Source organism: Fistularia commersonii, chromosome 20 (assembly GCF_037954325.1).
Source record: "Fistularia commersonii isolate RoL2024-O1a breed Wild chromosome 20, RoL_Fcom_v1.0, whole genome shotgun sequence".
Classification (NCBI taxonomy): Eukaryota; Metazoa; Chordata; class Actinopteri; order Syngnathiformes; family Fistulariidae; genus Fistularia; species Fistularia commersonii.
Window position 1 is genome coordinate 12,647,511 of NC_141303.1, and position 24,772 is coordinate 12,672,282.

Sequence of the window (24,772 nt, forward strand, 5' to 3'; positions counted from 1 at the left end):
GTCTCCACGTGACTACTCACCACACAGAAAGTACCCTGGCGCAGTACGCATGCGCACAATTTACGAGGCTTATGGTCATCGTAGTCATATGGAAGGTTTTACCGTACATTATTTGATGGAATAAGTCTTCAACGAATCTTGAATACAGAAAAGTTCATGATCATTACAGTATTTAATCTGCCTAATAACTAGAGCATCGCTTAACGGCTTGAATTGAAATTGAGTGATAAAGCGTTGACTGGCGAACTACAAAATCCAAGAATCTGAGGAGTCCTTTTTAGCGTCACCACGCCCTTCTAGTTTGAATGCATTATGGTAATTGTATTTTGAGCCCTGTTAGTATGTCACGGGAGAAAATACACATTATGGTAGAGACACGTGGATAATGAGAATAAACTAAAGAAATAAGAACAGTTTTAATTGTTCGCCAAAGGCCAAAGTCTTTCCTCTTATCATTTTTCATAAAAGCATTATCTGATAATTATAGACTCATTTTATTGCAGCACTCAAAACAGATACATGACTGGCTTTGTGAAACTGAAAGTATTATAAGTATGACTCATCAAGTACATGATTAACAGAAATGTAAACATATTCTGACTGAAGCGAAAATGAAAAAAGAAAGGTTTACTGCTCTTTAAATATTAATGTTATGGTTTTGAGTTCTTTGTGATGGTTACTTAATCCATGGACTGGTATTTCTGACTTTTTCTGAGACCAATATACAAATACTAATCAAGGTGAAAAGTACAATAAATGCAATATTTCAAATCTTTCTTTGTAATGAGCAATTCAGATGCATTTATGACCTTTTCATGCTCGGTTGTGTCGGCGGGAGAAGTAAACAGTGCTCTATGTTGTGGGGGGCTGGTTTTAGTGCAAATTGCAAATAATCTGCTCTGGGCTTCCTTTTCACAAAATTGTGCTATAGATAAGGAGCTTACACTGTGGATTATTTTGCGCCATGGCTCAGTATATGTGTAAAAAGATGCTGGGAGAGGCCTCATTCATTCCCATAGCAGGTCAAGAGGCCGCAGCAGCTGCGGGTGACACTCTGCCCTCCATTTCCCTCACAGCAGACCCACAGCTTAAACCTGCATTGACCACCATACTGCTGTCTCTTCATCCTTCTTCCGCCCCATCTGGATCATCTTCTCTCTGTCTTATCTCTGTATCTCTTCTCAATCAATTTCACGACCGTTAGTAATCGTATGCTTTATTCTGCAGAGACAAGAAGTGTCTCTCAGAACAATATAACCTATTTAAAGCATGGCAACACAATAAGGTGATGCTTTAATAATGCATCTGCTGCAGCGAGGACTCTCTGTCTTCATGGATGACAGCATGGAAGCAGCAAGTTGTATTTATGTACTTCGACAGCCTTTTGAATGGTTGGAAATATTACAAGGAAATGATAATGAGATCTTGCATCCAAGACTTTTCTCAGCTGCCTTCTTGCCACACCCTCACTGCTGTTCCCCCTCTGGCCCGAGTTGAGTTATGTTTTAAGCACCATTTCAGGCCATGAGTTCTTGACTGCAGGGAGCTCATCGAGAACAGACATTGATTAGCTGTGGGTGCAGAAGGGAAAAGTAAAAAAAAAAAAAAAATCCAGGCCTAGTGAAGCACCAGACTGTAATCATAGCTGGAGAGGCTGATCTGTCCGGGCAGAGCCTCCCACCCCTCCCCCATGTCCTTAGTGGGCCGGCCTGTTAAACCATTAGAATGCCCTGCTTTTGTCCCCCAACCAGCATACTTCAGACTACACTGGAGGGCCCCAGAATGCAGTCACCATTATATGTTTTTGCACTTGGCTTTGTTATCAGTGTGGGACTTATGAAAAGGAGGGAGGGAGCATATGCTCTGTCAGATACACAAACAGCTTAAGGGTAGAGCAGTGCCCCCTGCCAAAGTAATACATGAAATGTTGTAATAATTCACCCCAAGCCCACACAAACACACATATGCACAAATTTCATACCTGCCTACCGTACATACATAATATAGCGTTTTTAGTCAGGGAAACACTGACGGTAAAACGTCTGTTTCGTGAGCAATAGCTGTTGAAGGTCCACAACCACGCCACATGAGCCTGCAATACAACTAACTGTTCCCCTCAATTCCAGGTAAAAATCCCCAGATTTCATGGCACCCTAAACTATGCCCACATTATTCCCAACAACCCCAAAATCCCACAGAAAACATCAACATAAACGCCAACATTCCTGACTCGCTACAATATCTTACACTTTATATATATCTGCATGTTGAGACTGATATCCACCGTGGATCCATTTTTCTGCTTTGATTATTTCCAAGGAGATGCCAAACTGGCACATTATGTAATTTAACACAGAAACACTCTTGAATGTCGTTTAAGAAGGCAGTAGCAAAAGCTATACAGATGAGATCTTTTTGCAGTAAACTCTTTTTTTTCATTTCATAATCCAAAAGAGATATGACTGCTTTAATTCTCATTGACTTTTTTGCATCTCATACTTCAGCCAATCCATTTATTCCTCATGAGTCTTAATTTTTATGCATTAATTTCCCTTAATCTATCTGGGAGCTTCTTTTGGCAGATACTTTTTGGAGACCTGTGATGGTTATTTGTCACACTCCCTCTTTTCCATAAGAACACTCTTGGCTGACTCAATCTCATACTTCTTTTTCTTCTTCTCCTTTTGGGTTTTCCCTTCAGGCGTCGCCACAGCGAATCAACCTTCTCCATCTAACCCTATTCTCTGTATCCTCCTCTCTCATACCAACTACCTTCATATCCTCTCTCACTACGTCCATAAATCTTCTCTTTGGTCTTCCATGAGACCTCCTGCCTGGCAGCTCCAATTCCAGCACCTGTCTACCAATATATTCACTATTCCTCCTTCGTACATGATCAAACCATCTCAGTCTGGCTTCTCTGACCTTCTCTCCAAAACATCTAACATGTGCTGTTCCTCTGATAGACTCATTCCTGATCCTATCAATCCTGGTCACTCCTAAAGAGAACCATATTATATTCATCTCTGCATCCACTAGCTCGTCCTCCTGTCTTTTCATCATTGTAACAGTTTCTAGTCCATACAGCATCGCCGGTCTCACTGTCTTGTACACCTTTCCTTTTATTCTGGCTGATAGTCTTCTATCGCATAATACCCTTGACACTTTTCTCCACCCATTCCAACCTTCTTGAACCCGCCTCCAGACCTCTTTTCCACATCCTCCGTTGCTCTGGACAGTTGACCGCAAGTACCTGAAATTCTCCAACTTCTTGATCTCTACTCCGCAATAGCTGTAGTTGTCCAATCATCTGGAAACTCTCAGTGACCACTCAGAGCCTTTCTCAACTCCTCCCTGAAAACCGTACAACACTTCTCCCTTTTCAGCTTCCACCACTTTGTCCTCTGCTCTGCCTTTGTCCTCTTGATCTTCCTTGTCACCAGAGTCATCCTACAAACCACCATCTTATGCTGTTTGACACTGCTCTCACCTCCAACTACTTTGCAGTCACAGACTTCTTTCAGGGTTACCTTGTCTACCTTGTCTGCTCCTACTTCCGCTCTTATAAGTTACCCCATGTTCCTATGTTGCACCAATTACCACTGTCTCATCTCTGGGGATATTCTGCATCACTTCATCTAGCTCATTCCACAACTTCTCCTTCTCCTCAAACTCACATCCCACCTGCAGGGCACAGCCACTGACAACATTGAGCATCGCACCTTCAATTTCCAGTTTCAGACTCATACATCTATCTGACATTATTTTCACCTCCAGAACATTGCTAACAAATTCCTCCTTCAAGATAACTCCTACTCCATTCTCTTCTTGTCCAGACCATGATAGTCCAACTTAATGCCTGCTCCTTAGGTTCTAGCCTCACTACCTTTCCACCTGGTCTCCTTGATACACAGTATATCCACTTTCCTTCTCTGCATCATGTCGACCAACTCTTTATCTTTTCCTGTCAAAGTCTTTACTCTCAGACCCAGAATCTTACCTTTCCTCTTCTCTCTCTGCTTCTGGACACCCCTTCCTCCTCTCCATCTTTGACCTACAGTAGTTGTCCAGTTTCTATTGGTTCCCTGTAGGTCATCTGTACCAATGGTGGTCGTTGTTAACCCGGGCCTCGACCATTATGATTGGTTATTTGGTTTGATTTGCATGTACCGATATGTTTTTGGCAAAACTTTTTGGCCTTCCTGACGCAACCCTCTTCATTTATCTTGCTTGGGTTTGGGACCGGCTCAGGGTGACACTGGCAAGTGCCGCCGTGAGGCTGCATTGCTGACTCAGTCTCATACATGTAGTCAAAATTAAACTAAAATGACAGTAATAGGTCTTCTGTGTGAGGAGCTGGGCAAAAAACTAAGTGGATGACATGGCAGCGAACCCTGCTTTGTCTTTTCTACTTTGTTGTAGTGTGGTTGTTTAATGGGGGAGAAAAAAAGAATAATAATGGCGCTGTAAGAAATATTGATGTCTTGAAAACAGCTTCTGGATTACAATGCACAAACCAGTCTGAAGTCATTTTCATGCCAGCAGGTGTTTGCTGTTCAGAAGAAATAATGCAGGGCAGCTGACACAGTTTGACAGTCTACATCCTAAGAAATCAGTACCTGAAAAAAATTTTACTGTTTTTTTTCTTCTTGCATATTTAAAGTTGGAACAAATCTGCCCAATAAATGGATAACAGACAACTAACTTTAAAGATTTTGGGAGAAGTGCCGCCAGTGAATTGAAGCACCTTTGACAATAACAATACAATAACACAATAATAACTCAACACCAACTTGACTGATGGAATAATCTTGAATTACGCAGGAAATTTTATTTAATATTAACAAGAAATGAAAGACAAGCTGCGAGAGATTAACTTGATCGTCCTAGTAATGAGGTGATAATTCATTTTGTTGTGTATCTGATTTTTCACACCTAACTAGAGCTCTTTAATTCTGTGTCCTCTCAACCTGAGCAGCAACCCACCAACGACTCCATAAGCAGCTCCTCTGGTCTGACCCACACACCCTTCCCCCTTATCCACTTCGATCTGCAGAAGATTTTGCCGTCCATTCGTGTCCGAGTTGACTGGCACATGAAAACCATCGACAACCTTGGCATGAACTCTGACAGTCTGTGAGCTGATGTGATCAAGTGCAGATTTTGTTCTTGGCGGAAACTGGCCCCCTCGGAGACAGAGCTCAGCTGCAATCATCACATTTATGATATTGACAATCAAATTAGGAGGCAGGAGGCCTGTCCTGATGACTCTGAGAAACAAAGAATTGATAAGCTTCACTTTGAGATATTTACTTCTCGCAGAAGAATTAACAATGAAAATGTATGCATCAATTCGTAAAAAAACAAATTATTGATATAGGTAATAGCATAATATATAACTTCATCACTCTCAGAATGAGAATCAGCCGTATTGCCCAAGTGTGTTTACACGCACAAATACGTGTTACTGGAAAAGACCATTCTAAACAATACAAAATACAAAGTGGAGAGAGCAATGTCTGTGTAAGTAATAAGAAAATAATCCACGATTAATGTGGGTGAATGTGGATGGTGAGGTAGTGCAAAAAAACTGATGATTAAATAACAAATAAAGTGATGATCATATACACATGTAAGTGCATAACTTTGTGTACAAGGTGCTGTGGGGATTCATGTGTTCAGTAGAGTGATGGCTTGTCAGAAAAAGTGGTTCCTCTGTCTGGCAGTGCTGGCAAAGAGTGATCTGTGCCTCCTACCAGAGGGGAAGGAGGCGGACAGGCTGTGTCTTGGGTGTGATGGATCAGCAATGATGTTTTTTGCTGGCTTTCTGGAAGAGTAAAGGTCCTCAATGCACCCTCTGTGTAATTCCTTTTGCAAATCACTGATATACTTTTGTACCAGTCTGCAATGCCATCTGAGATACACAGCTGGCTTTCTGTCGATTTAAAACATGAAACAATTTAAAATAAGTTTGAAATGTCAGCACATGCTTATGACCTAGTGAATAACATTCAGTCTTTACTTTACCACTTATCCTGCACATAGGGTCGGAAGGCATGCTGGAGCTTATCACAGCTGTGATTAGGCGAGAGGCAGGCAACAATCAAAACAAAAGTTGCATTGAAAATAAACAGTGGACATTTTAGGAACAAATATAATTTCTAAATAAATCCTGTGCTTGAGAAATTGTTTAGCAGCAGCAGCAAGACATACAAGGACAATACAGTGACATGCTAGTTAAAAATACAAGTAAAGGAAAAAAAAACTAGTCAACTCTTAAGTGCAAAAGTGTAAACTATCACCTATAAAAAAGTCTCTGCATATTTATCACTACACAGGAATAAATAATGAGCAAAATGGCAATGTGAAGTAGCACAGTAGCTGATTAGAGTGAGTTATTGTATAGGGTTATAGCATGAGGAAGGAAAGATTTCCTCTATCTTTCCATTTGACAGCGGCACTGTAATAGTCTGCTGGAGAAGCTGCTCCACTGTCTATCCCGTGTGAGGCGGAGGGCGTGGTCCGGGTTGTCCATGATGGACGACAGTTTCTTAAGCACCCTCCTTTCCACAACAGTCTCAAAGTTCTCTATCCTGAGACCAATCACAGAGCCAGGTCTTCTTATGACCGCGACTAGTCTGTGGGAGTCTCTGGTATACATTTAAGTATCTGAGCTTCCCGAGGAAGTACAGTCTGCTCATTCCTTTCCTGTACATTTCCTGCACAATCATGACACCCAGGAACCTATAGGTCTCAACCATCTCCACCACCTCACCCCTGATCTGTAGACGTTGTGCCGGCATGTCCATCTTCCCCCTGGAGTCGATCAGCATCTCTCTAGTCTTGCTGACATTCAGCCTAAAATGGTTATGCTCAATCCAGTCTACAAATCAGCATCCTGCACTCTCCTTCCTCTCCCCCTCTTATAGACCCTACAACACAGAGTCATCAAAGAATTTCTGTAAGAGGCATGACTCTGTGTTGTATTGGAGGTCAGTGGTGTACAAGGTGAAGAGAAAAGGAGAAAGCACAGTCCCCTGAGGAGCTCCGGTATCACTAACCACCACATCAGACAGAACATTGCCCAGATGGACAAACTGTGGCCTGCCAATATAGTCAGTAATCCAGGAGATCAGCGAGCCGTTGACACCCATCACCCGCAGTGTCTCGTCCAACAGCAGTGCCTGAATGGTGTTGAAAGCACCGAAGAAATCAAAGAAAGTGATTCTCAGAGTACCTCCTCTGCCTCTCAGGTGCAGATTAGCTCTTTGCAGCAGGTAGATGACGCGACTTCAACTCCAAATGGGGGCTGATCGGCAAACTGCAGAGGGTCCAGCAACGACTTCACCTGTGGCCTCGGGTGGACTAAGACCAGTCTCTCCAGAACCTTCATCCCATGAGATGTGAGGGCAACTGGTTGTTTGTCTTTGAGATCTGATGGCAACAACTTTCTGTACACAGGAACCAGATAGGACGTCTTCCACAGCACTGGTACTTTTAAGTCAAAATGTAGCCAAGTTGTCAGGGTCACCCAGGGCAAACAGGTCCCAGGTGAGGGACCACTCAAAGCGTGGCTCAGAAAACCCCCAATCAATGATTAAAAGAAATGGACCCAGTTTTCCGTTGCCCAGATGTGGGTTAATGGGGACCCCCTTGAGCCAGGGCCTGGTGTGAGGCTTGAAGTCAAGCACCTGGTGACCAATTCTACACCTATGGGACTTGGTCAGGCACAGCTTGAAAGGTCAACTTGGGTACATCTTCTCTTGGGTTCATCACCCATAGGAGGGGCCAAAGGTGCATTGTGAGCGAGGTGGTGGTTGAAATGTGGGAGCTTGGAAGTCCGACCCACGACTACAGAAGGTGGCTCTTGGGACATGAAATGTCACCTATCTGAGAGGGAAGGAATCTGAGCTGGCACGCAAGGTCGAAAGGTTCCGGCTAGATATAGTCGGACTCACCTCGATGCACAACCTGGGCTCTGGAACCAGTCTCCCTCTCCGGAGGGGCTGGACTCTTTTCAACTCTGGAGTTGCCCCCAGTGAGAGGCACTGGGCAGGTGTTGATAAACTGATTGCTCCCAGACCCATCTCTTGTCCACCAAGTTGGACCAGGTGGACAAGAGGGTAGCCTCTCTTCATCTTCAGGTTGGGGGATGGGCTCTGACCGTTGGCAGACAGGGACGGTGTCATTGGACTAGCGACTGCATGTTGTGGACAGTCAGGTGAAGAGAAGGGCGGCTGATCACCACCTTGTGGTGAGCTGGTCATGGTGAAGGAGAATGTCAGGCAGACCTGGCAGATTCAAGTGTACTGTGAGGGTCTGTTGCGAATGTCTGTCACAGTCTCCTGTCAGAAAGAGTTCCCGCCAGCTTTGTTTACATCCTGAGGGAGGCGGGGGACTGAGTCTGAGTGTCCCATGTTCCGTACCGCCATTGTTGATGTGACAGAAGGGAGCTGCGGTTGTAAGGTGGTTGGCAACTGTCAAGGAGGTAACCCTCAAACTCACTGGCGGACCCCCACGGGGAGGGATTTGTCAAAATGAAGGAGTCCTATTGGGCCTCTCTGGCCCATGGGACTCAATAGTGTGGCGATCGGGTGAGGAGTTCGGCCATTTGGGAGGAGTCAGATGAGGTGGCTCGGGCATCTGGCCAGGATGCCTCCAGCACGCCTCCCTGGTGAGGTGGCTGTCCAACCAGGATGAGGCCCAGAGGAAGACGTGCTAGAGAGACTGTGTGTCTGCGTGTGATGCCCCCTGGGATTGCTGGACCAAGAGGCCAGAGAGAGGGAAGTGAGTGAAAGGCAAATTTAATTGTTATAGATCGTTATTAGATTTTATATTCACAATCTGCACATTGAAACTTGAGAGACTCATTATTTGAGTGTGTTTACTGGCTTAAAATGAGAAAGTGTGGTATTATGGAGTTTAAGACAAATGTAATGAGGTCACAGTAACAAATCTGAACTTACATTTTGGATAAATAGCTCAATTTAGATCTGCCAGCTTGAAAATAAATCATTTTCAAAATACTTTAACATCCAAATAACACAAATACTTGTCTTCCTCTTTAGACTAGTTTCCCAGTAAACCTGCTCTTCCCTATTTCAGCTGCACTTGAGAGCAACAGCAACAAATTTTTAAAAATTTCTGATGACACAATGACATCATAACTCCCATTTTAGCAGATTTATGTGGACTTTGCCAACATAACCAAAGTTCAGTCACCTCCATCTCCAGCTGCAGTCTTCAGCGCGGCACTAGATGGCACTTCCGTGCTGCACGTCGCTGTCACCTTCCATCAGTGATTGACAGGAAAGGGTGTCGGGACACATAAGTAGTCCAGATGTTGGTGTCAGAGAGCAGAGAGGAGAAGGGGAAGCCCAGGCGCAACATCAACAGGTAACATCATGAATGGAAAAATAAATCTGTCAGCTTCAAGCTGCAGGCAAGATCAATGGACTTCTGGGGAGGGCTCTTGGGAGTTTCTTCTCTTCTTTTTTCTTTGGGGGTTAGGGCAGGTGTGCAGTCCTCACCTTCAGGGGTCTTCCACTGCGCTGTGGTAATGGAGCTACATGTACGTTCGTCGTTCATTTCAGTTTTCACCAGTGCAAATTGGATTTAAAAAATTCAGAGAAGGTGATCTGTCTCTGCGCAGTGCCAGCATGCCTGTAGGGAGGATGTGGTTGTAAAACTTCCATGACGTTTTGGGTTAAACTTCAAGCGATGACCTCTGTGAAAATCATAATCATAACAGCTGTAAATAATCTCAAAGCACATTTGTGACTTTGATTTTTACAGATATCTATTTGCAAATGATTTAACTCGCAGTGATGACATATGCATTCCCAGCACGTTTGTCAGACTGTTGTCAGACAGTGTTTACATTTTTCTCTTTTTTCCTTTCGATCTCAAATTTTGTCCTTTTGAGAAACTCTGCATCTCACAAACGTAGAAGGATTGGATTGTCATATAGTAACTTAAAAATATTTAGAAACGTTCGTCCTCTTGATATCAAGGCCTGTAGTATAGCTTTGATATAAATAGTTCACAAATGTATTGATTACTATTGGTGATAATGTTGGTTTTGTTGAGGTCTCACATGTGCAGCTCAAACACTCACAGCAAGATTCCTTATTTTTTTTGTAGTTTTGTAAACAGTAAACCACAAAATGCACTGACCAGGCTCTCCGTGAAATGTGTGCCGTGCAGTGGATGGGATTGGACCCACAGCGATTGCATGTCTTGGTTCTTCTTATCAGGCCAACTGTGACCCTGCTGCTGGTCGTAGAAACAATGAAATCATCCTTTAATTGTTAACGTATGTAACGCAACGTTATATATGATGCTGTACATAATGAACTGCAATATGACTGCAAGTGTCATTCCAGGAGTAGCATGCCAAAAAACGTCTATGTATACTACAAATTGGGAAATAGCAAATTTTGTAGGTTTCAGGAGACAAAACCTGAATCATCAGTCATTGTAACCTTCTGGCTACCAGTACTTGTCATGTTTAGAATTATTGTTGCTCTTACTTCTCTAATATTTTAATCACCCTTAATTCGTTTCAGGATCAGACTATGAAGGCTAGTGCGGACCACACAGCAGCTCTGACACCTGACGCCATCATGTTAAACATGACGGAGGCAAACACCACCACTGTTGTTTTATCAAATTTCATACCGCCTGCAATGGACAAAGCCATCAACATCCTTCTGGTCACCATCTTGTTCATCACGATGGTTTCCCTTGGTTGCACCATGGAGGTGGCCAAGATCAAGGTGCATTCAAAAAGAAAGTTAACTTTAAGACAGAAATCTGTATGTTTACTCATAAAGTAAGTATATGGTTATAACCTGTGTGTACCTTCTCCTTGTTTTCCAGCATCACATAGTGAGACCGAAGGGGGTGGTGATCGCAGTGGTGGCACAGTATTTTGTGATGCCACTCACAGCCTTCAGCTTGGCCAAGGTTAAAATTTCTAATCCTGGTGATCACGTAACACCTCACCACAATTGTTTCACTAAAGTGGAGTTATGACATCTAAATGTATTTTCTTCACAAAGATTTTGACATGTCCGTGTATTTGAGCCCAGCCTAGATGGGGAGTGGGGATGTGGCCGTAATCACAGTATGGTCATGGTTGGGTGCTGCAGGTCTTCCAGGTGGCTGAGATGACGGCGGTGGTGGTGTTGATCTGTGGATGCTGTCCAGGAGGAAGTCTGTCCAACATCCTGGCCCTGGCGCTGCAGGGAGACATGAATCTAAGGTACACACACATACACACACGTACACACACACACACACCGCACATGTTATTATGTCACTGTTTCCTGGCTTCACACGGCAAGAACAGATAACTCACATCATCAGACCAAGTGTTTCACTTTTATCATGATTGATAATTATTGCGTTAATAATAACAATAAAATTGATAATAATAAAATTAACAATGTTGATAATAATAATGATAATAATAATAATAATTAAAAACAACAATAAAAATAATATTTTTTTATTTAATGCGGAGGCAAGTTTTACTTTAAACTAAGGTCACACTGAAATCTTTAAACTAATACTAAATTAATTTATTTATATATTGCCTCGTCCCTACCTTCTATTATAAAGAAAATACAGTGTGTTGTTCCTACAGAAGCTCTATATACTCGTATCAATAATCATCTATCCGTCCATTATCTAGCTTTTTCCTGCAGTCAGGGTCGCGGGGATGTTGGTGACTAGCAAAGCTATCATTGGGCAAGAGGCATGGTACGATGTGGAACAGTCGGCAGTCGATCGCAGGGCCACATATAGAGGCAAAAAAATCATTCACTCTGTCAAGCGCACATCTGGGCGATTATTCCAATTTGTTCCAATTAACCTCCCGCATGTTTTTGGACTGTGGGAGGAAACCGGAGCCGTGTCAATAAAATCTCTGGCTGTATCATGAATCTGATTTAGCGATCCTTCGATGATGTAGCTCAGCAGCCTCATCCTCATTTCCTGCAGCTGGAATGAACAATGTGGTGCCAGTGAAAGTAAAGACTCTGATCAAACCATAAGTGTCACGTTTCCTGTCATTAATAAGAGTTGACTGACCCGCAGGACATTAACTAGCTGATCATAAAACACCCTGAATAAGATATTTATTGGCTCCTTGGAACATAGTTGAATCTTTGAGGCTTCCTGACATAATGAAGTAGATCAGCTGCGTCAATAGAAAGTGCAACTTATCTGCATCATGTAGTGAACTGAGATGAAAATAGAGTTTCTTAATAATAGATGGAATATTTTAAGTTACAAAATGTTTATTGTCACTACAACTCAACGTGATCAAACCGCAAGCGTCACGTTTTCTGTCATTAATAAGAGTTGACTGACCGACAGGACATCGACCGGCTGATCATAAAATATTACAATAACAAACCAAACCCCTTTACTTTGCACCGGGAGGACGTTCACCCCAGCAGTTCGTCCCTTTATCAAGACTAGGCATGTATGTTGAGACAGCAACCATCCTGCCGTATCTTTTGTCAGAGACGCTTATCTGGCCCTCAGCTACGAAGCTGAACTGAAAGGAAAGACTGAGCAGTTAATATTGATGTTATGACAAAATGGTACCATATTCCAAAAACTTTCGGGACAGATCATCCTCTCTAAACATGCTGCTGCCAAACACACACAATGACACCCACACACTCAAATATTTTTTTTTTACCAAAATGAGAAAAAGAAACATCTAAATGTTTTTATTGGATGAACTAACAAAAGCTAATGGCCTTGTACTAAACCTGTTATTAGGGTTCAAAGGTCATTAGAGTGTTGCTGAATAGCTATTGTGATAAAACATGGTGGTATGAAGGCAATAAACCTTGACTGGATTGACAAATAGGTTCACCCAGCTTGGAAAATACTCAGCTTATGGTGAGGATGTCTGCGGCCTCTGCTGCGGCCCCTGGAGTTGATGGCATTTATCGCAGCCTCCTCCTAGAGGAGCCGGAGGGACCTGATGTCCTGGACGCTCACCAGAGGTTCCACTCCTTTGGGAAGGGCAAGGGTCTACAGTCCAGTCCTGCTTGGTAGATCAGATGATCTAACCAGAGAAGGTCAAATAAATAGATCCAATTATTCTCCGCCCCTTCTGCGCTTTCATATGATTGTTTCAAAGCTGGGAATTCAAAGTTCATTGTCTACCTTTGCCCTAGATTATTTCCCAGGATTTTCCAAAACATTTCCAACTGCATCTTGTGTGTGTGTGTGTCCTCCTCAGCATTGTGATGACTTCCTGCTCCACCCTGCTGGCTCTGGGCATGATGCCTCTACTCCTCTTCCTCTACTGCCAGGGCTTTGTTAGCCTGCAGAATGCTGTGCCGTATGTCGACATCACCATATCCCTCTTCATGATCCTCATTCCTTGTGGTATTGGCATCCTGGTAAACTACTACAGACCTCGTTATGCACGGATCATTACTAAGGTCAGTGGGGCATTAAGTTTTAGGGCATTGCTTTTTTCCAATAGAATATTTTGAAATGTATACCTTAAACCAGCAGCAAAATCTGCAATGCCATTATGCAATGCCATTCAGTCCAAATTTCAAATTCCTATGAAGACAACTCAGATAGACTAAGACAGAAATAGGAAATCGGCCTTACGATACGCTTTTCAGTCCTTTGGTATATTTTTTCTTATCATGCAGGGATTGTTGCAAATCTCAGGAGGGTCAAACCCAAAGCAAAGCTGATGTCTGGTTCCTGTCCCGCTGTTCTCAGGTGGGTCTGGCCATAATGACGGTGTCGGCACTGGGGATCACCATCGTTGCCAGTATCTCAATTGGGAGCTCCTTCCTCACCCTATTGTCGCCCCCTCTCATGGCCATTGGCGCCCTCATGCCTTTCATAGGCTACACCTCCGGCTACGTCTTCTCCTCGGTCTTCAAGCTCAGCCAGCCGTAAGTTGGGGGATGAGATTGTTAACTGACGTGCATCGCAGTTAACTCATAAAGTCCATGCCATCTTTCTCAGGGAGCGGAGGACTGTTGCTATGGAAACAGGCTGTCAGAACATCCAGTTGTGCTCCACAATTCTGAAGCTGGCCTTCCCTCAGGAGGTGATCGGCCCGCTCTTCCTCTTCCCAATGGTGTACATTTGCTTTCAGCTGATGGAGGCGGCGGTTCTCATCCTTCTGTTCCGTTGCCACAAGAGGCTGACTCACAGCCGAAAAGGTGAAAAGAGGAGAGGAAACCAAGGTTATTTTTTTAAGTTTGACACTAATTATGATTTCCAAAGGTTTTTATTTAATAAATAAATCCCACTTGTGGCCTGACAGGCTGTGATAGAAATAAACCATTCATAATTTTTTCAACATCTTCATGTACATTTACCTCATCGTTTGCTTATGATTATATGTAATTTCAAATGACATCACTGTGATGAGAGTCACTTCTGGTGACAGCCCATTTAAAATGGTCCCTGTGTTGTTTAAAAGAAAACTAGCTGAGAACCTCTGTCGCTCTGACATCCCTCTAATTCGGCTGCTAGTTTTCACTTTTAATCTTCTTCTCCTTTCGGCTATTCCTTTCAGGGGTCGCCACAGCAAATCAGCCTTTCCCATCTGACCCTATTCTCTGTATCCTCTCTCACACCAAATAACTTCATATCCTCTCTCACTACATCCATAAATCTCCTACCTGGCAACTCCATTTCCAGCTTTTGTCTACCAAAATATTCACTATCCTTTCTCTGTACATGACCGAACCATATTAATATCATTCACAAACAACCTGATTGATGCCAAGTACTGTTTTTAACATCAGTTTTTTTTTTTTCTCATTCCAGAGGTGTACCAGCCAGCAAAGAGTGAGGACGGGTGCAAACCCTGCTCAGATGGTCCTGTGTGATGAAGACATTTCATTAAAGGGGTTCTGGCTGGACGGATAGGGACAGTGAACTGCAGGAATGCAACTTTGTGCAATAAATGTGATTTTGTAATACAGTATTGTTTGACAGGGGACAATTTCTTAGTTAAGGTTAATATGAATACACGAATGACTCAGGTGTGTTTATTTAAAATCACTTTACTGCGTAAGTCCACTGTCTTCTTACATCATACAAATGTCCAGAGTTTTCACTGAGAATAACAACCTTATGTACAAAATGTATTTTTCCAAACTTGTCCCTGTGTCTGTTTGAGCCACAGTAACATCAGTCACAGTACCAACAAGTATCCTGGGAATCACATTTATACACAAACCCTGAAAAAGAAAGAAAGAAACAAACAAACAAAAAAAAAAACTTCCATATCAAAGTTAAAATACACCGCACTCAGTAAACATCGGTTTAAAGTGTGCAAACTTAAGATTTGCCCTTTTCCTCAAAACTAAAACATCTCCCAAGCACAAAAATGATTGGTCACCACAAGAGGAAAAGAAAAAAAAAAGATCCTGAAAATAACCCTTTCTTCCTTGGTAAAGCCATTTTTTTAGAACAATGTGTTATTGAGCTTTTTCTAACGGCAGAGCTGCCAAAACCTGTTACCTTGTGGCCTGTACATTGAACAGTCAAACGCTATCCGTCTTGAGTATTATGGGCTGAAACAGAAAACGTGACATGACCTAGAAGGTTTTTGATGACAAGTGAAAACATCTGGTAAATTAAGTAAGAGAAAAAATGAAGTACTGCAAAAAAATGAAAATAAGAGGATGACCATGGACTCACCTAAGTGTTAAGCTTAGAGGCCAACGACATGAACGGAGTCAGAGGGTATAAAGGTGTATTGTTATGGTTCTGAAAGTTTGCTGCGATGGAAGCAGGACGGACGTAGCTGGAGTTGACGAGTCGCTGAGTTTTAACAGACAAGCCAGTTCATCTCCTCTGATCAGCAACAGTCCTGATGCGTGTGCAGCTAAAAACAACTCTGCTGTAAAAATGTGCTTCAATTTTAAAGGCCAAATTATGAAAATGTGACTTTATATATTCCATGCGGGTTGTGGGGAGTCAAAAAGAAAGAAAAAAAACCTGAAGGAAAAACACCTCTGGGCTTTCTGAAGGTTTCTTGGAAGCGCCGGTGAGCAAACTCCCTTGAGCCGATTCTACTGGCAAAACGAGTCGTTTCTAGTGTGAGCTTTTGAATGCTGCTTTTAGCGCTGACTGTCAGTGGAGGGAGATCGGGATCGGGATCGGGAGCGGGAGCGGGAGACAGAGGCTTGCTGGGGATGTGATGGGGAGACAGGGCTGGGAGATTTGCTGGACTTGGAGCGTTTGGCAGGTTCCTTGGGGGTGGGAGAAGAGGCCCCGCCGGTGGGTGAGCCGCTGGAAGATCGGTTGTGGGCCTTTGCTGGGCTACGGGAGCGTCTGGGGGAGCGTGATGCAGAACGACTGTGAGACCTGGAGTGGGAGCGGGACCGGGACCGAGACCGGGACCGAGAGCGGGAGCGGGAGTGGGACCGGGAGCGAGAGCGGGAGGAACTGTTGGACCGGGAGCGGCTTCTTGACCTGAAAAAACAAAAGCGTTTTGAGTAACGGGTTGCAATTGAAACAAATGTACTATCATTTATACGGGTTGTTAATATGAGGAGCTAATTGTACTGTTAGGATATTGCTTAAAATGCTTTTTCTTTATTTCTTTCACTGCTTTTCTTGCTGCTCGACCTTGCAAATTAGAATTCCTCCCAACCAACATTGATCTTTTGACTTCACTGACCAACAGACTCAGGATTTTTTGGGGGGAAGTTAGTACATCTTTATTTCATCTTTATAAATTATTTTTAATTTATGCATTTTGCTAGGTGGGACTATGGACAAGAGATGCAAATCACACCTGGTTCTAGGAGGGTTTGGGATAATTTAAGCGACATTTCCATGGGAGTAAATACCAAAGGAAATGCTGGAAGTCAGATATTTATATAATTCTCAACTCCCGGTTCAAGTTCGGACACGTACGCTATACTGATATTGTCTACTATATTTTTTTCTATCCTTTTTTTGACAAACATTTTGCACTAACCTACATTCTTTTCAATTTTGCTGTGTTTGATGACATGATAGATGAGAACAGCTGTCAAGTGAAAGTAGAAAATCAAAGTAAACATCAACATGAACCTGTCGGGTTCATTACCAACTATTTTGTTCTGACTATAATGTTGGAAATAGTCCCTTTATTTTTTCTACTAAGCCAGGAGAGCTAAACTGTTCTTTTCCAATCTCTTCATACTCCAATTGGAGTGATTAATGGTTGTTGATTATCAGCTGATGGGTCAACTCACCTCTTCTTAGCTGCTTCAATGAGCTTGATTTTCCTGCCATTGATTTCCTTTCCAGACAGTTTCTCAAGAGCATTTTTAAGGTCGCTGTAAGAGGCAAACTCAACCACCCTGTCAAGACAACAGAAGACATTTGGAGCCTTGGAAATAGTCCTCACTTTATTTGTATATAAGTGCCGGCTGTAATACTGATTACGAGTCAGGCCTCACCCTTCGTTGAGCTTGGGTCGATGTGCATCTGCGAATGTCACCTCTCCAGCTTGTCTCATGAAATCTTTCAGGTCCTACACACGCACACATTGGTTAACGTACGGAGAGGCAACAGGACTTAATTACCCAAAAAGGAGAGACGGTTAGATTGTGAGGACTATACAGGCTATGGGGGCGGGGTCCGAGAACCTCAAAACCATCGGCCGGTCAGCTCGTCAACACAGGATGTTTCGGGGGACGAATACAAAAAAAAAGACGAAAAAAAGACGAAAGACGTGCCAATTTAGGATGTTAATCAATTACAGTTGTAATTACTTGACTGGGCTGCGGCAGCTTTGAGATTCTTGGACCCTCATATCATTATAACTACAGACAGATGAACACCGTCTGTTTGAACAGAACTGCAGTGGCGCCGCCTGGGCAGAATTTGGCACAAAGAGCCCCATTTTCCCTTGCAAAGAGGGTACAGGGCTCCGCACCTGGACCGCCCCTGTCTCGGCACCCCGCCTCAGTAAAGAGAGTGTACAGGGTGGAAGAGAGGAAACTACTACCTGAAAGCGACACCCTTTGGGATAACAGCAGATAATATCCATGGGCACCTGGGAGGAATTCACACTCTCTCACGATGTGCGGGAACACCACAGGGGGAGGGGAGGGGGATATCGATCGATTGAAGCCCCTCAAATTAACGAACCATCGATCAATACGCCACCGCCATCGATTTTCCCTCTTTCCTCTCCTTCCTGTCTGCCAATTCTCTGTTTCCTCTCTTGCTCTCAGCCACACATCTGGCGCCCCCCTGCCTTCGGCAGATGGCGTTGCGAGCGAGTGAAGGGGCCGCCAGCGCCTCTAGTGTGGAGCGAGCGCTCACATGACCAGCAGGCATCAACTAGGAGTAGGACAGACTGGCTGACACCACAGGCTCAACCCAGACAGAAGGACCCAGAAGGGGTTAACTCCACCATAAGCGAGCTCTTCCACATGACACAACAGTCAGGCTGGCAAATAAAGGGGTGAAGAAATGGTTAAAATTTGAAATCAAGAACAAATTCCGTTTTTTGCTGTTTCTACGACTGATCAATTACTTTAATGCATTAAATCCACCAGAATTAGTGGAAGGAATTTAAAACTACTATTTAGGACCAATCACAAACATAAGCTACTAAATAAGACATTCATTAATGTTCAGTCATTGTTTTTAAAACATACTACTTTTAGCAACATATGTACAATATTAAGCATATGTGATTAGAGGTAGACTGTTGGAAGTGAAAATATATGTGATATTGCTGCTTTTACTGTTGTGCGTAAATGAACATTTAGCTTTACTAACCTGCCAGCTCACACGAGAGGACAGGTTCTCCACAATTAGACGATTCTCTGTGCGCATCGGAGGAGGATTTCGACTGAAAGGGATGATGATGGAAGAGTCAAATTAAAAGGAATCTAAACTGAACTATATACAGAAATGCAAACTTAAGATAGAGTGTCTCCTTGTCTCTCAGAGAAGGGCTTGTATAATTCAGGAAGTGCTACAAATCAAAGAATTATTTTCAGCAGATGGTTCAATAAAATGGGCGGCACAGTGGCGCAGTGGTTAGTGCTTTGGCCTCACAGCACGAAGGCAGCTGGTTCTCTGGTTTCCTCCCTGAGTCCAAAAACACGCAGCAGGTTAATTGGAAAAAATAGGGAAAATTGCCCCGAATGAGTGAGTGAGTGAGTGAGTGAGTGAGTGAGTGAGTGGTTCTCTCTCTGTATATGTGGCCCTGCAATTGACTGGTAACTGGTCCAGGGTGTACCCCACCTCTCGCCTGATAACAGCTGGGATAGGCTCCAGCAACCCCCCTGACCCTGAGTGTAGAATAAGTGGCAGACAATGGATTGATGGCTGGTTCAATAAAATTGTAACCTCAAATCAGGATCAATAAAGTATTATCCTATCCTTTCAGCCTAATTACCCTGAAACAAAATTGTTCATGCCCCTAAAGGGGGAAATATGCAGACAGTGGCTTTGAATATGAAATTCAAAAGTTACTGCGATTCCACCAAATCACCTAGTGCTTCTAAATAATAATCAGTGTGCTGTGGAATCCTTGTAAGTCAATATAAGGCAAGCTTACAATTCAGGACATGAATCTCTGCTCTGTAAATCACAACAATATTGTTGCACCGCTGCGATTCATATGCTGACTCCTTTAACAAATTGGTTCCATTATATTCTGTAATAATGTCGTAATATTGACTACAAGAAGACATATACGCACGCACGCACACACACATATTACATTGGGTACAATTTATTCTTCATTAATATACACAAAGCTTGTTTTGGGCAAACAGAGCTTTGTGTGTATGAACTCAATCAATTGTTGGGAGAGTGAGTATGGCCGTAGTGTAAAATGTTTCAACTGCCATGAAGGACTCAATGTGGGAAAATGTGGTTGTTAAGCAAAGACTCTGCAAAAACAGACAAATTGGGGTGATGGTTGACTTTTTTTACACGAATCAAATAAAACCATGATAATGCCCCGTTGACATATAAAGCTGTACAGTGCTCAGGCTGAGTGCATTGTGTAACATGAGCGCAAGAGTCCCCATTGTAACAGCTGCTCCTTTCACACAGAAGTTAATTTAGCACTGCCACTCTCTTCACAGGCAGCACGACAACTACTGTCATCACTTTATGTGTATACGCACTGAGAGGCATGGCAGTGGCAAAAAAAAATCAAACTCGCCATCTAAACAGATTATAGGCTTTCGCTTTTTCCTTCTTCACATTGTCATCAATAAAATGCCCCTTAACTACCCTTAACTGCAAAAAAGTCATGATAAAAATACATACCTCCGGTTATTTTGAGAGCCTCTGCCATAACGGTCAGAAAAACGTCCTCCTGCTCCACCACCAACTCCTCTGCCACGCCCCCCTCGCAGGCGTACTCGAGCATGCTCAATGGTCACCCTTGGGTTTGGAAAAATGCTTCCAGTTTAACTTACTACAGACAAAAATAAACTGCAGGGTACGGATGGTGGAACTGGTACATTTTAGGAAATAAACTACCTACCTTTCATTGCACAGTTCTTTGCCATCAAGCTCATAAACCGCATCTTCAGCATCTCTGGGGTCATCAAATTCCTGCAGCAAACAGAAATTAATGAAAAGAATAGGTACCACAGAGACACATTTTTTTCTAAAACTTATAAAAAGGGAGAACACTGCTGTGGCATCTTTCAAATAACTCATCTGTTGCAATCGGGTTTGAGTTGTATATGTATTTCTCTTGGTACAGGGGCAAACAATCCCTGTCTACCACATGAATGACCAGTGTTTCACGTAAAAAACGGTAGCAAAACAAATCTACATTACGACTAAAATTTCAATAGACTAACACTAATATTCGCAACCGGGTACTACCAGAAAAATGTCATTTTATCGCACTTTGATTTTTAACTTCAAGTGAATCTCTATCCACTTGTTAGACAAGGATTTGTGCCTGCATTCTATTTATTCCTAGAAATGCAGGCCAACAGTGTGTTACCTATCCGTGATGTGGTCGAGGGAGGTTATTCATAGCCATATGCAGATTTATGTGTCACGCCTGGCAATAAAATTGTCAAATGTAAACAATCTTTACGACTTACCACAAACCCAAATCCTCTCTTTAGGTCAATATCCCGGATTCGGCCGTATCCTTTGAAGAATCTCTCCACATCCTTCTCCCTGGCCGAAGGGCTAAGCCGGCCGATGAATATACGACACCCACTCATAATGGTGACAATATCCCTCAGTAACTACAAGAAAGGAAAAATGTGCAGTAAAGTCCGTTTCGACTCTTTATTGTCCTCTGGGCACGAAAGGTTTAGCAAACCGGACCAAAACGACGACCTGAACCTTTCAACGCCCCTGCTTCACTGAGCTATGCGGTTTCCTAAACAGGCTAGGCTAACGTTATCATAACTGCCGGATTTTACTCCGCTAAGCGAGAATTTTTACAAAACGTGCAACATTAATTTTTCACAAAGAATGAGTCGCATTACATTACGTTTGGATCCGAGCGTTGTCCTGAAAGGGGTTGCAGTTGTAACGGTCCTAAAGACAGCAAGTTCCAGAATTAAACAAAATGGAGCCTCTACATGCCAAAGGAGGCCACGTGATGTGTGACGCAGGCTTACGCCGCAAAACACGGAAAAACGCGAGACACAGGGGCGGGTTTTCCCGAGCGTGTGTTCGCCTCGTCCGACCGGCTTATTTTTCCATCGCATGTCCTCTTTGTGGCCGCTAGATGGGAGCCGAGCAGAGTAGAGCTGAAAAAAAGATTGAGCCCTTTAGCCAGAAAATATTTTACAAAATTTCCAATGTCTCAGTTTCATTTTAGCTTTTAAAAGGGTAATATCATGATTTAAAGAGCATGTCTTTCTGGGATCTAATCAAACTCAGCAATGTAGTTTAGGGGGTGTATTGTAAAACAAGTATTTAAAGTATTGGTTTTAAAATTGAAATAAAATGCCACAACATTTAAATATTTTCATCTCGTTCAATTTACATGATAGCTAGTTGGCCCTTGCATACAAATTAAATAGGAAATGTGGCCAGTCAGCCAAAAAAATTGTCCACCCCTGACTAACGCCTAAGACAGGAGGGAAAAAAGTTGCAATAAAGTATAAACGGTAACAAGTACCACACTGTCTGAAAATGAAACATACTGAAAATTTAAAATACTATTGTATAATTCAGTAACATTACATTACTTACTGAATAAACAGTGTTGTACGATTGGTACAAATGTCGACACAAATGTCACAAGTAGAAGGATTAGGATCTTAAAACTACAATCCATACAAAAAACAGTTCTACCAAACTAAGGAGGTTCAGCAGAAATGGTTGACAGGTGCTTAAACAAAGGACACATCAATTTTCCACATTCAAAAGAAAGCTTTAATTAGAAAGTTATATACACACTGTAAAATTAAATTAAACTTTATACAAATATTAAATTACTATTTTCACACCCACTGCCATGTACAGAGGAAAATCTGAAGCTGAAAGCATTGAAACAAAGAATCAAGATGAATACTTTTACCCCCAACCAGTTAATTTTCAGGGATGCAACACCGTACAACAGTGCTTCTGACCACAACATTAATTTAGTTTTTTTTTTTTTTTTTTAAGTCCCATCACATTTTAATGCCAGGTAGCAAAAGAGAAGCAATGGAATAATGAAATATAGGTGCTTATAAGTTCATTAATGCTGTCATCACAGTAGCTGGAAAGCTCGGGGAGGACAGAAAAGAAGGGACATTCTTTTAGTCGTGTCCACAACAAAAGTAAACTTATTGATAAATACACAAATAGTTTATGCATAGAATAGAAACAAACAGAGTAAGGCCTTTGGAAAACAAAACATGATGCAATACTGAAAAGCAACCAAAGTGGAGGCTTGAGATTATACATGAAAAAAAAAGTACAAGTCTAAGGCAACATCCTGTTTGAATTAATAATGTAGACAGCTGAGAATGCCAAATAAGGACATTACATATTCAGATTTTTTTTCTCCTCTAAATAATGAAAACCTGACCTAATTCTCAGGATCTACTAGATTTCGTGCTGTTTCCAGGGTGACCAGCTCTGCAAACACAGGTTGAGTGACTGTAAAGTCACCATTTGTTTTTTTTTTTTTCAAATTAATCCCTGGAACTGTGAGTGTATACAGTGGGGTGTGTGGTGTTATTCCAAACTTAAAAAATATATAAATTTCACTGCAACCAGCTGCAGTACTTTCAATAATGCACAAAAGTGGAATTTTCAATTCAGCGTGAAAGTAGGTGCAAAGCAGGGTTCCCTAGGGAGATGTTTGCTTACAACCACAACTGATAAATATTCTAGTTCGAATGTAAATTAATCATACACAAACTGTGTACTGAACTTGTCTGCAGTGATGTTGGTTTGTTCTAGCAACTTACACAGTGGCAGAGGGATGTTGTCTTATGGCGAAAGATAGCGGCATTGTGAAGCCAGCCAATAATTTGAAGAGAGGCAAATTAGCAAATGGCTATGTCAAGGTTCACCATTAGACACGTCATCCCTGCCTAGTGTGCACGCATGCATGCGTGCGTGCACACACACCAGATTTAAGCGAACTGAGACACATACCAAACATTAAATACAGCGGGAAAGAAAATGGTGCACAAACCACTTCAAAGTGCAGCCATGCATCCAGTCATTCCATTGAGACACCCCTTTTTCAGCTTTTAGAACTTTCGTGCTATCCTGATGCAAAGATGCTTTTAAGACCAAATAGCTGACCAATCTTACTCGTGTGACAGTAGGAGCAACTTCCTGAGGCAGGTTGCAGGTGGCACCACATACAAAAAATGTTTTTATTTGTGTTGCATTGATAGGGTGTGATGGAAAATGCTGACCCTCCGCTCTAAGCTTCTCACTTAGCAATAAGTTCTCGATCCCACTAATCATAGGTTAGATGCTCACTGGATAAAAATAGCTAGCTGGCTGATGAAGGTGGAACAGATTAAAACAGAGACAGACACAGGAAGCTCCATGTTTCTTTCAGATTGGGTTGCCATGCTGTGACAGCAATAACTAAAAACAACATGCAGCATTCACAAAAAAGGGCCACAAAACTCAGCCATCACTCACAACATTTCAAGTACAGTGGGAAGACAATTGTAATTCTGGATGCCATGGTGTCAGGACCAACCTCACCAGGGTAATTTTTTCTTTCCACAGTAAGCCCAGACAGAGTTGATGTGTCTTGATTGCTATAGCCTTCTCAGATGGAACCTGTGTGAGTAATATTAATATAGAGAACTACAACTGGCAGGAGGCCAGCGTGTGATATTACATAGCCTACTGGATAAAACCTTGACTTGTATATATGTTTTAATCATATACATGGGATGCACAGGGTTAATGCTCAAGTGGCACCGGTTTGGCTTGTTTAGGTTGATCAAGGAGCCGGGTCCAGTGGTGCTCCATCATGCTTAGGGTGCACTGAGTATCTAATGATGGCTTTGCTCTGCATCATAAGCAATGGCTGGAGAGTCTTCATGGGGCATGGGCATAGTTATAGTCTTTTCTCTGCTGGCTGGAGAAGGGAGTCGAGACAAGTGGATTGACAGCCACAGTCAGTCCTGCTCAGCGGTGAGAAACGGCAAATAAGGGCTCTGCTGCTGATTCAGATAGCAGAATGGCAGGCTTCATGCTTCCTTCAACAGGGGAATATCTGCAGTCAAACACAACATGTTTATTAAAATAAAGTTCGGGAGTGAAGTCAGGTGTCATCAGACGCCAC

The 24,772-nt window shown here is 42.6% G+C and overlaps 3 protein-coding genes across 5 annotated transcripts in view; 1 reads left to right on the forward strand and 2 right to left on the reverse strand.

Moving 5' to 3' along the window:
- The first annotated feature begins 9,340 nt into the window (after window positions 1–9,340).
- On the forward strand, window positions 9,341–14,894 carry slc10a1 (solute carrier family 10 member 1). The gene is made up of 9 exons (XM_086167609.1): window positions 9,341–9,396; window positions 9,511–9,571; window positions 10,569–10,778; window positions 10,882–10,968; window positions 11,154–11,266; window positions 13,268–13,472; window positions 13,768–13,946; window positions 14,020–14,219; window positions 14,833–14,894. Exons 1-9 carry the CDS (start codon window positions 9,341–9,343, stop codon window positions 14,892–14,894), a joined length of 1,173 nt encoding a protein of 390 aa, XP_086023735.1.
- Window positions 13,648–21,624, reverse strand: srsf5b (serine and arginine rich splicing factor 5b). Of its 3 annotated transcripts, XR_015107688.1 has the most exons (9): window positions 21,501–21,624; window positions 21,105–21,254; window positions 20,528–20,598; window positions 20,308–20,424; window positions 18,799–18,871; window positions 17,466–17,539; window positions 17,259–17,366; window positions 15,712–16,488; window positions 13,648–14,200 (listed from the first exon to the last, which is right to left on the reverse strand). XR_015107688.1 is itself a non-coding variant. In XM_086167052.1 (8 exons), the coding sequence occupies exons 2-8, from the start codon at window positions 21,228–21,230 to the stop codon at window positions 16,134–16,136; spliced, it is 924 nt and encodes a 307-aa protein (XP_086023178.1). In that variant the 5' UTR covers window positions 21,231–21,254; window positions 21,506–21,605; the 3' UTR covers window positions 15,056–16,133. The 3 variants fall into 3 exon arrangements, 2 of the variants coding, with proteins under 2 accessions (XP_086023178.1, XP_086023179.1); XM_086167052.1 differs by lacking the exon at window positions 13,648–14,200 and having other exon boundaries at window positions 15,056–16,488; window positions 21,506–21,605; XM_086167053.1 differs by lacking the exon at window positions 13,648–14,200 and having other exon boundaries at window positions 15,056–16,488; window positions 21,501–21,576.
- Window positions 21,625–22,375: 751 nt separating this feature from the next.
- susd6 (sushi domain containing 6) overlaps window positions 22,376–24,772 on the reverse strand; it is a 31,017-nt gene continuing 28,620 nt past the window's right edge. The window contains exon 7 of the mRNA XM_086167054.1: window positions 22,376–24,703. Within this exon, the coding sequence (XP_086023180.1) occupies window positions 24,678–24,703 (26 nt within the window). The 3' untranslated portion in view covers window positions 22,376–24,677. The remainder of the gene's footprint in view (window positions 24,704–24,772) is intronic.

What these genes read in the sequence shown, in the direction of transcription:
- slc10a1 (XM_086167609.1), top strand. Translation starts at nt 9,341, where the DNA reads ATGTTGGTGTCAGAGAGCAGAGAGGAGAAGGGGAAGCCCAGGCGCAAC. An exon ending in CAGGGAGACATGAATCTAAG is followed by an intron (nt 11,267 to 13,267) that starts GTACACACACAT and finishes TGTCCTCCTCAG; the next exon opens with CATTGTGATGACTTCCTGCT. An exon ending in GCTGACTCACAGCCGAAAAG is followed by an intron (nt 14,220 to 14,832) that starts GTGAAAAGAGGA and finishes TTCTCATTCCAG; the next exon opens with AGGTGTACCAGCCAGCAAAG.
- srsf5b (XM_086167052.1), bottom strand. Translation starts at nt 21,230, where the DNA reads ATGAGTGGGTGTCGTATATTCATCGGCCGGCTTAGCCCTTCGGCCAGG. An exon ending in GGCTCTCAAAATAACCGGAG is followed by an intron (nt 18,872 to 20,307) that starts GTATGTATTTTT and finishes CATCCCTTTCAG; the next exon opens with TCGAAATCCTCCTCCGATGC. An exon ending in CCTCTCGTGTGAGCTGGCAG is followed by an intron (nt 17,540 to 18,798) that starts GTTAGTAAAGCT and finishes GTGCGTGTGTAG; the next exon opens with GACCTGAAAGATTTCATGAG.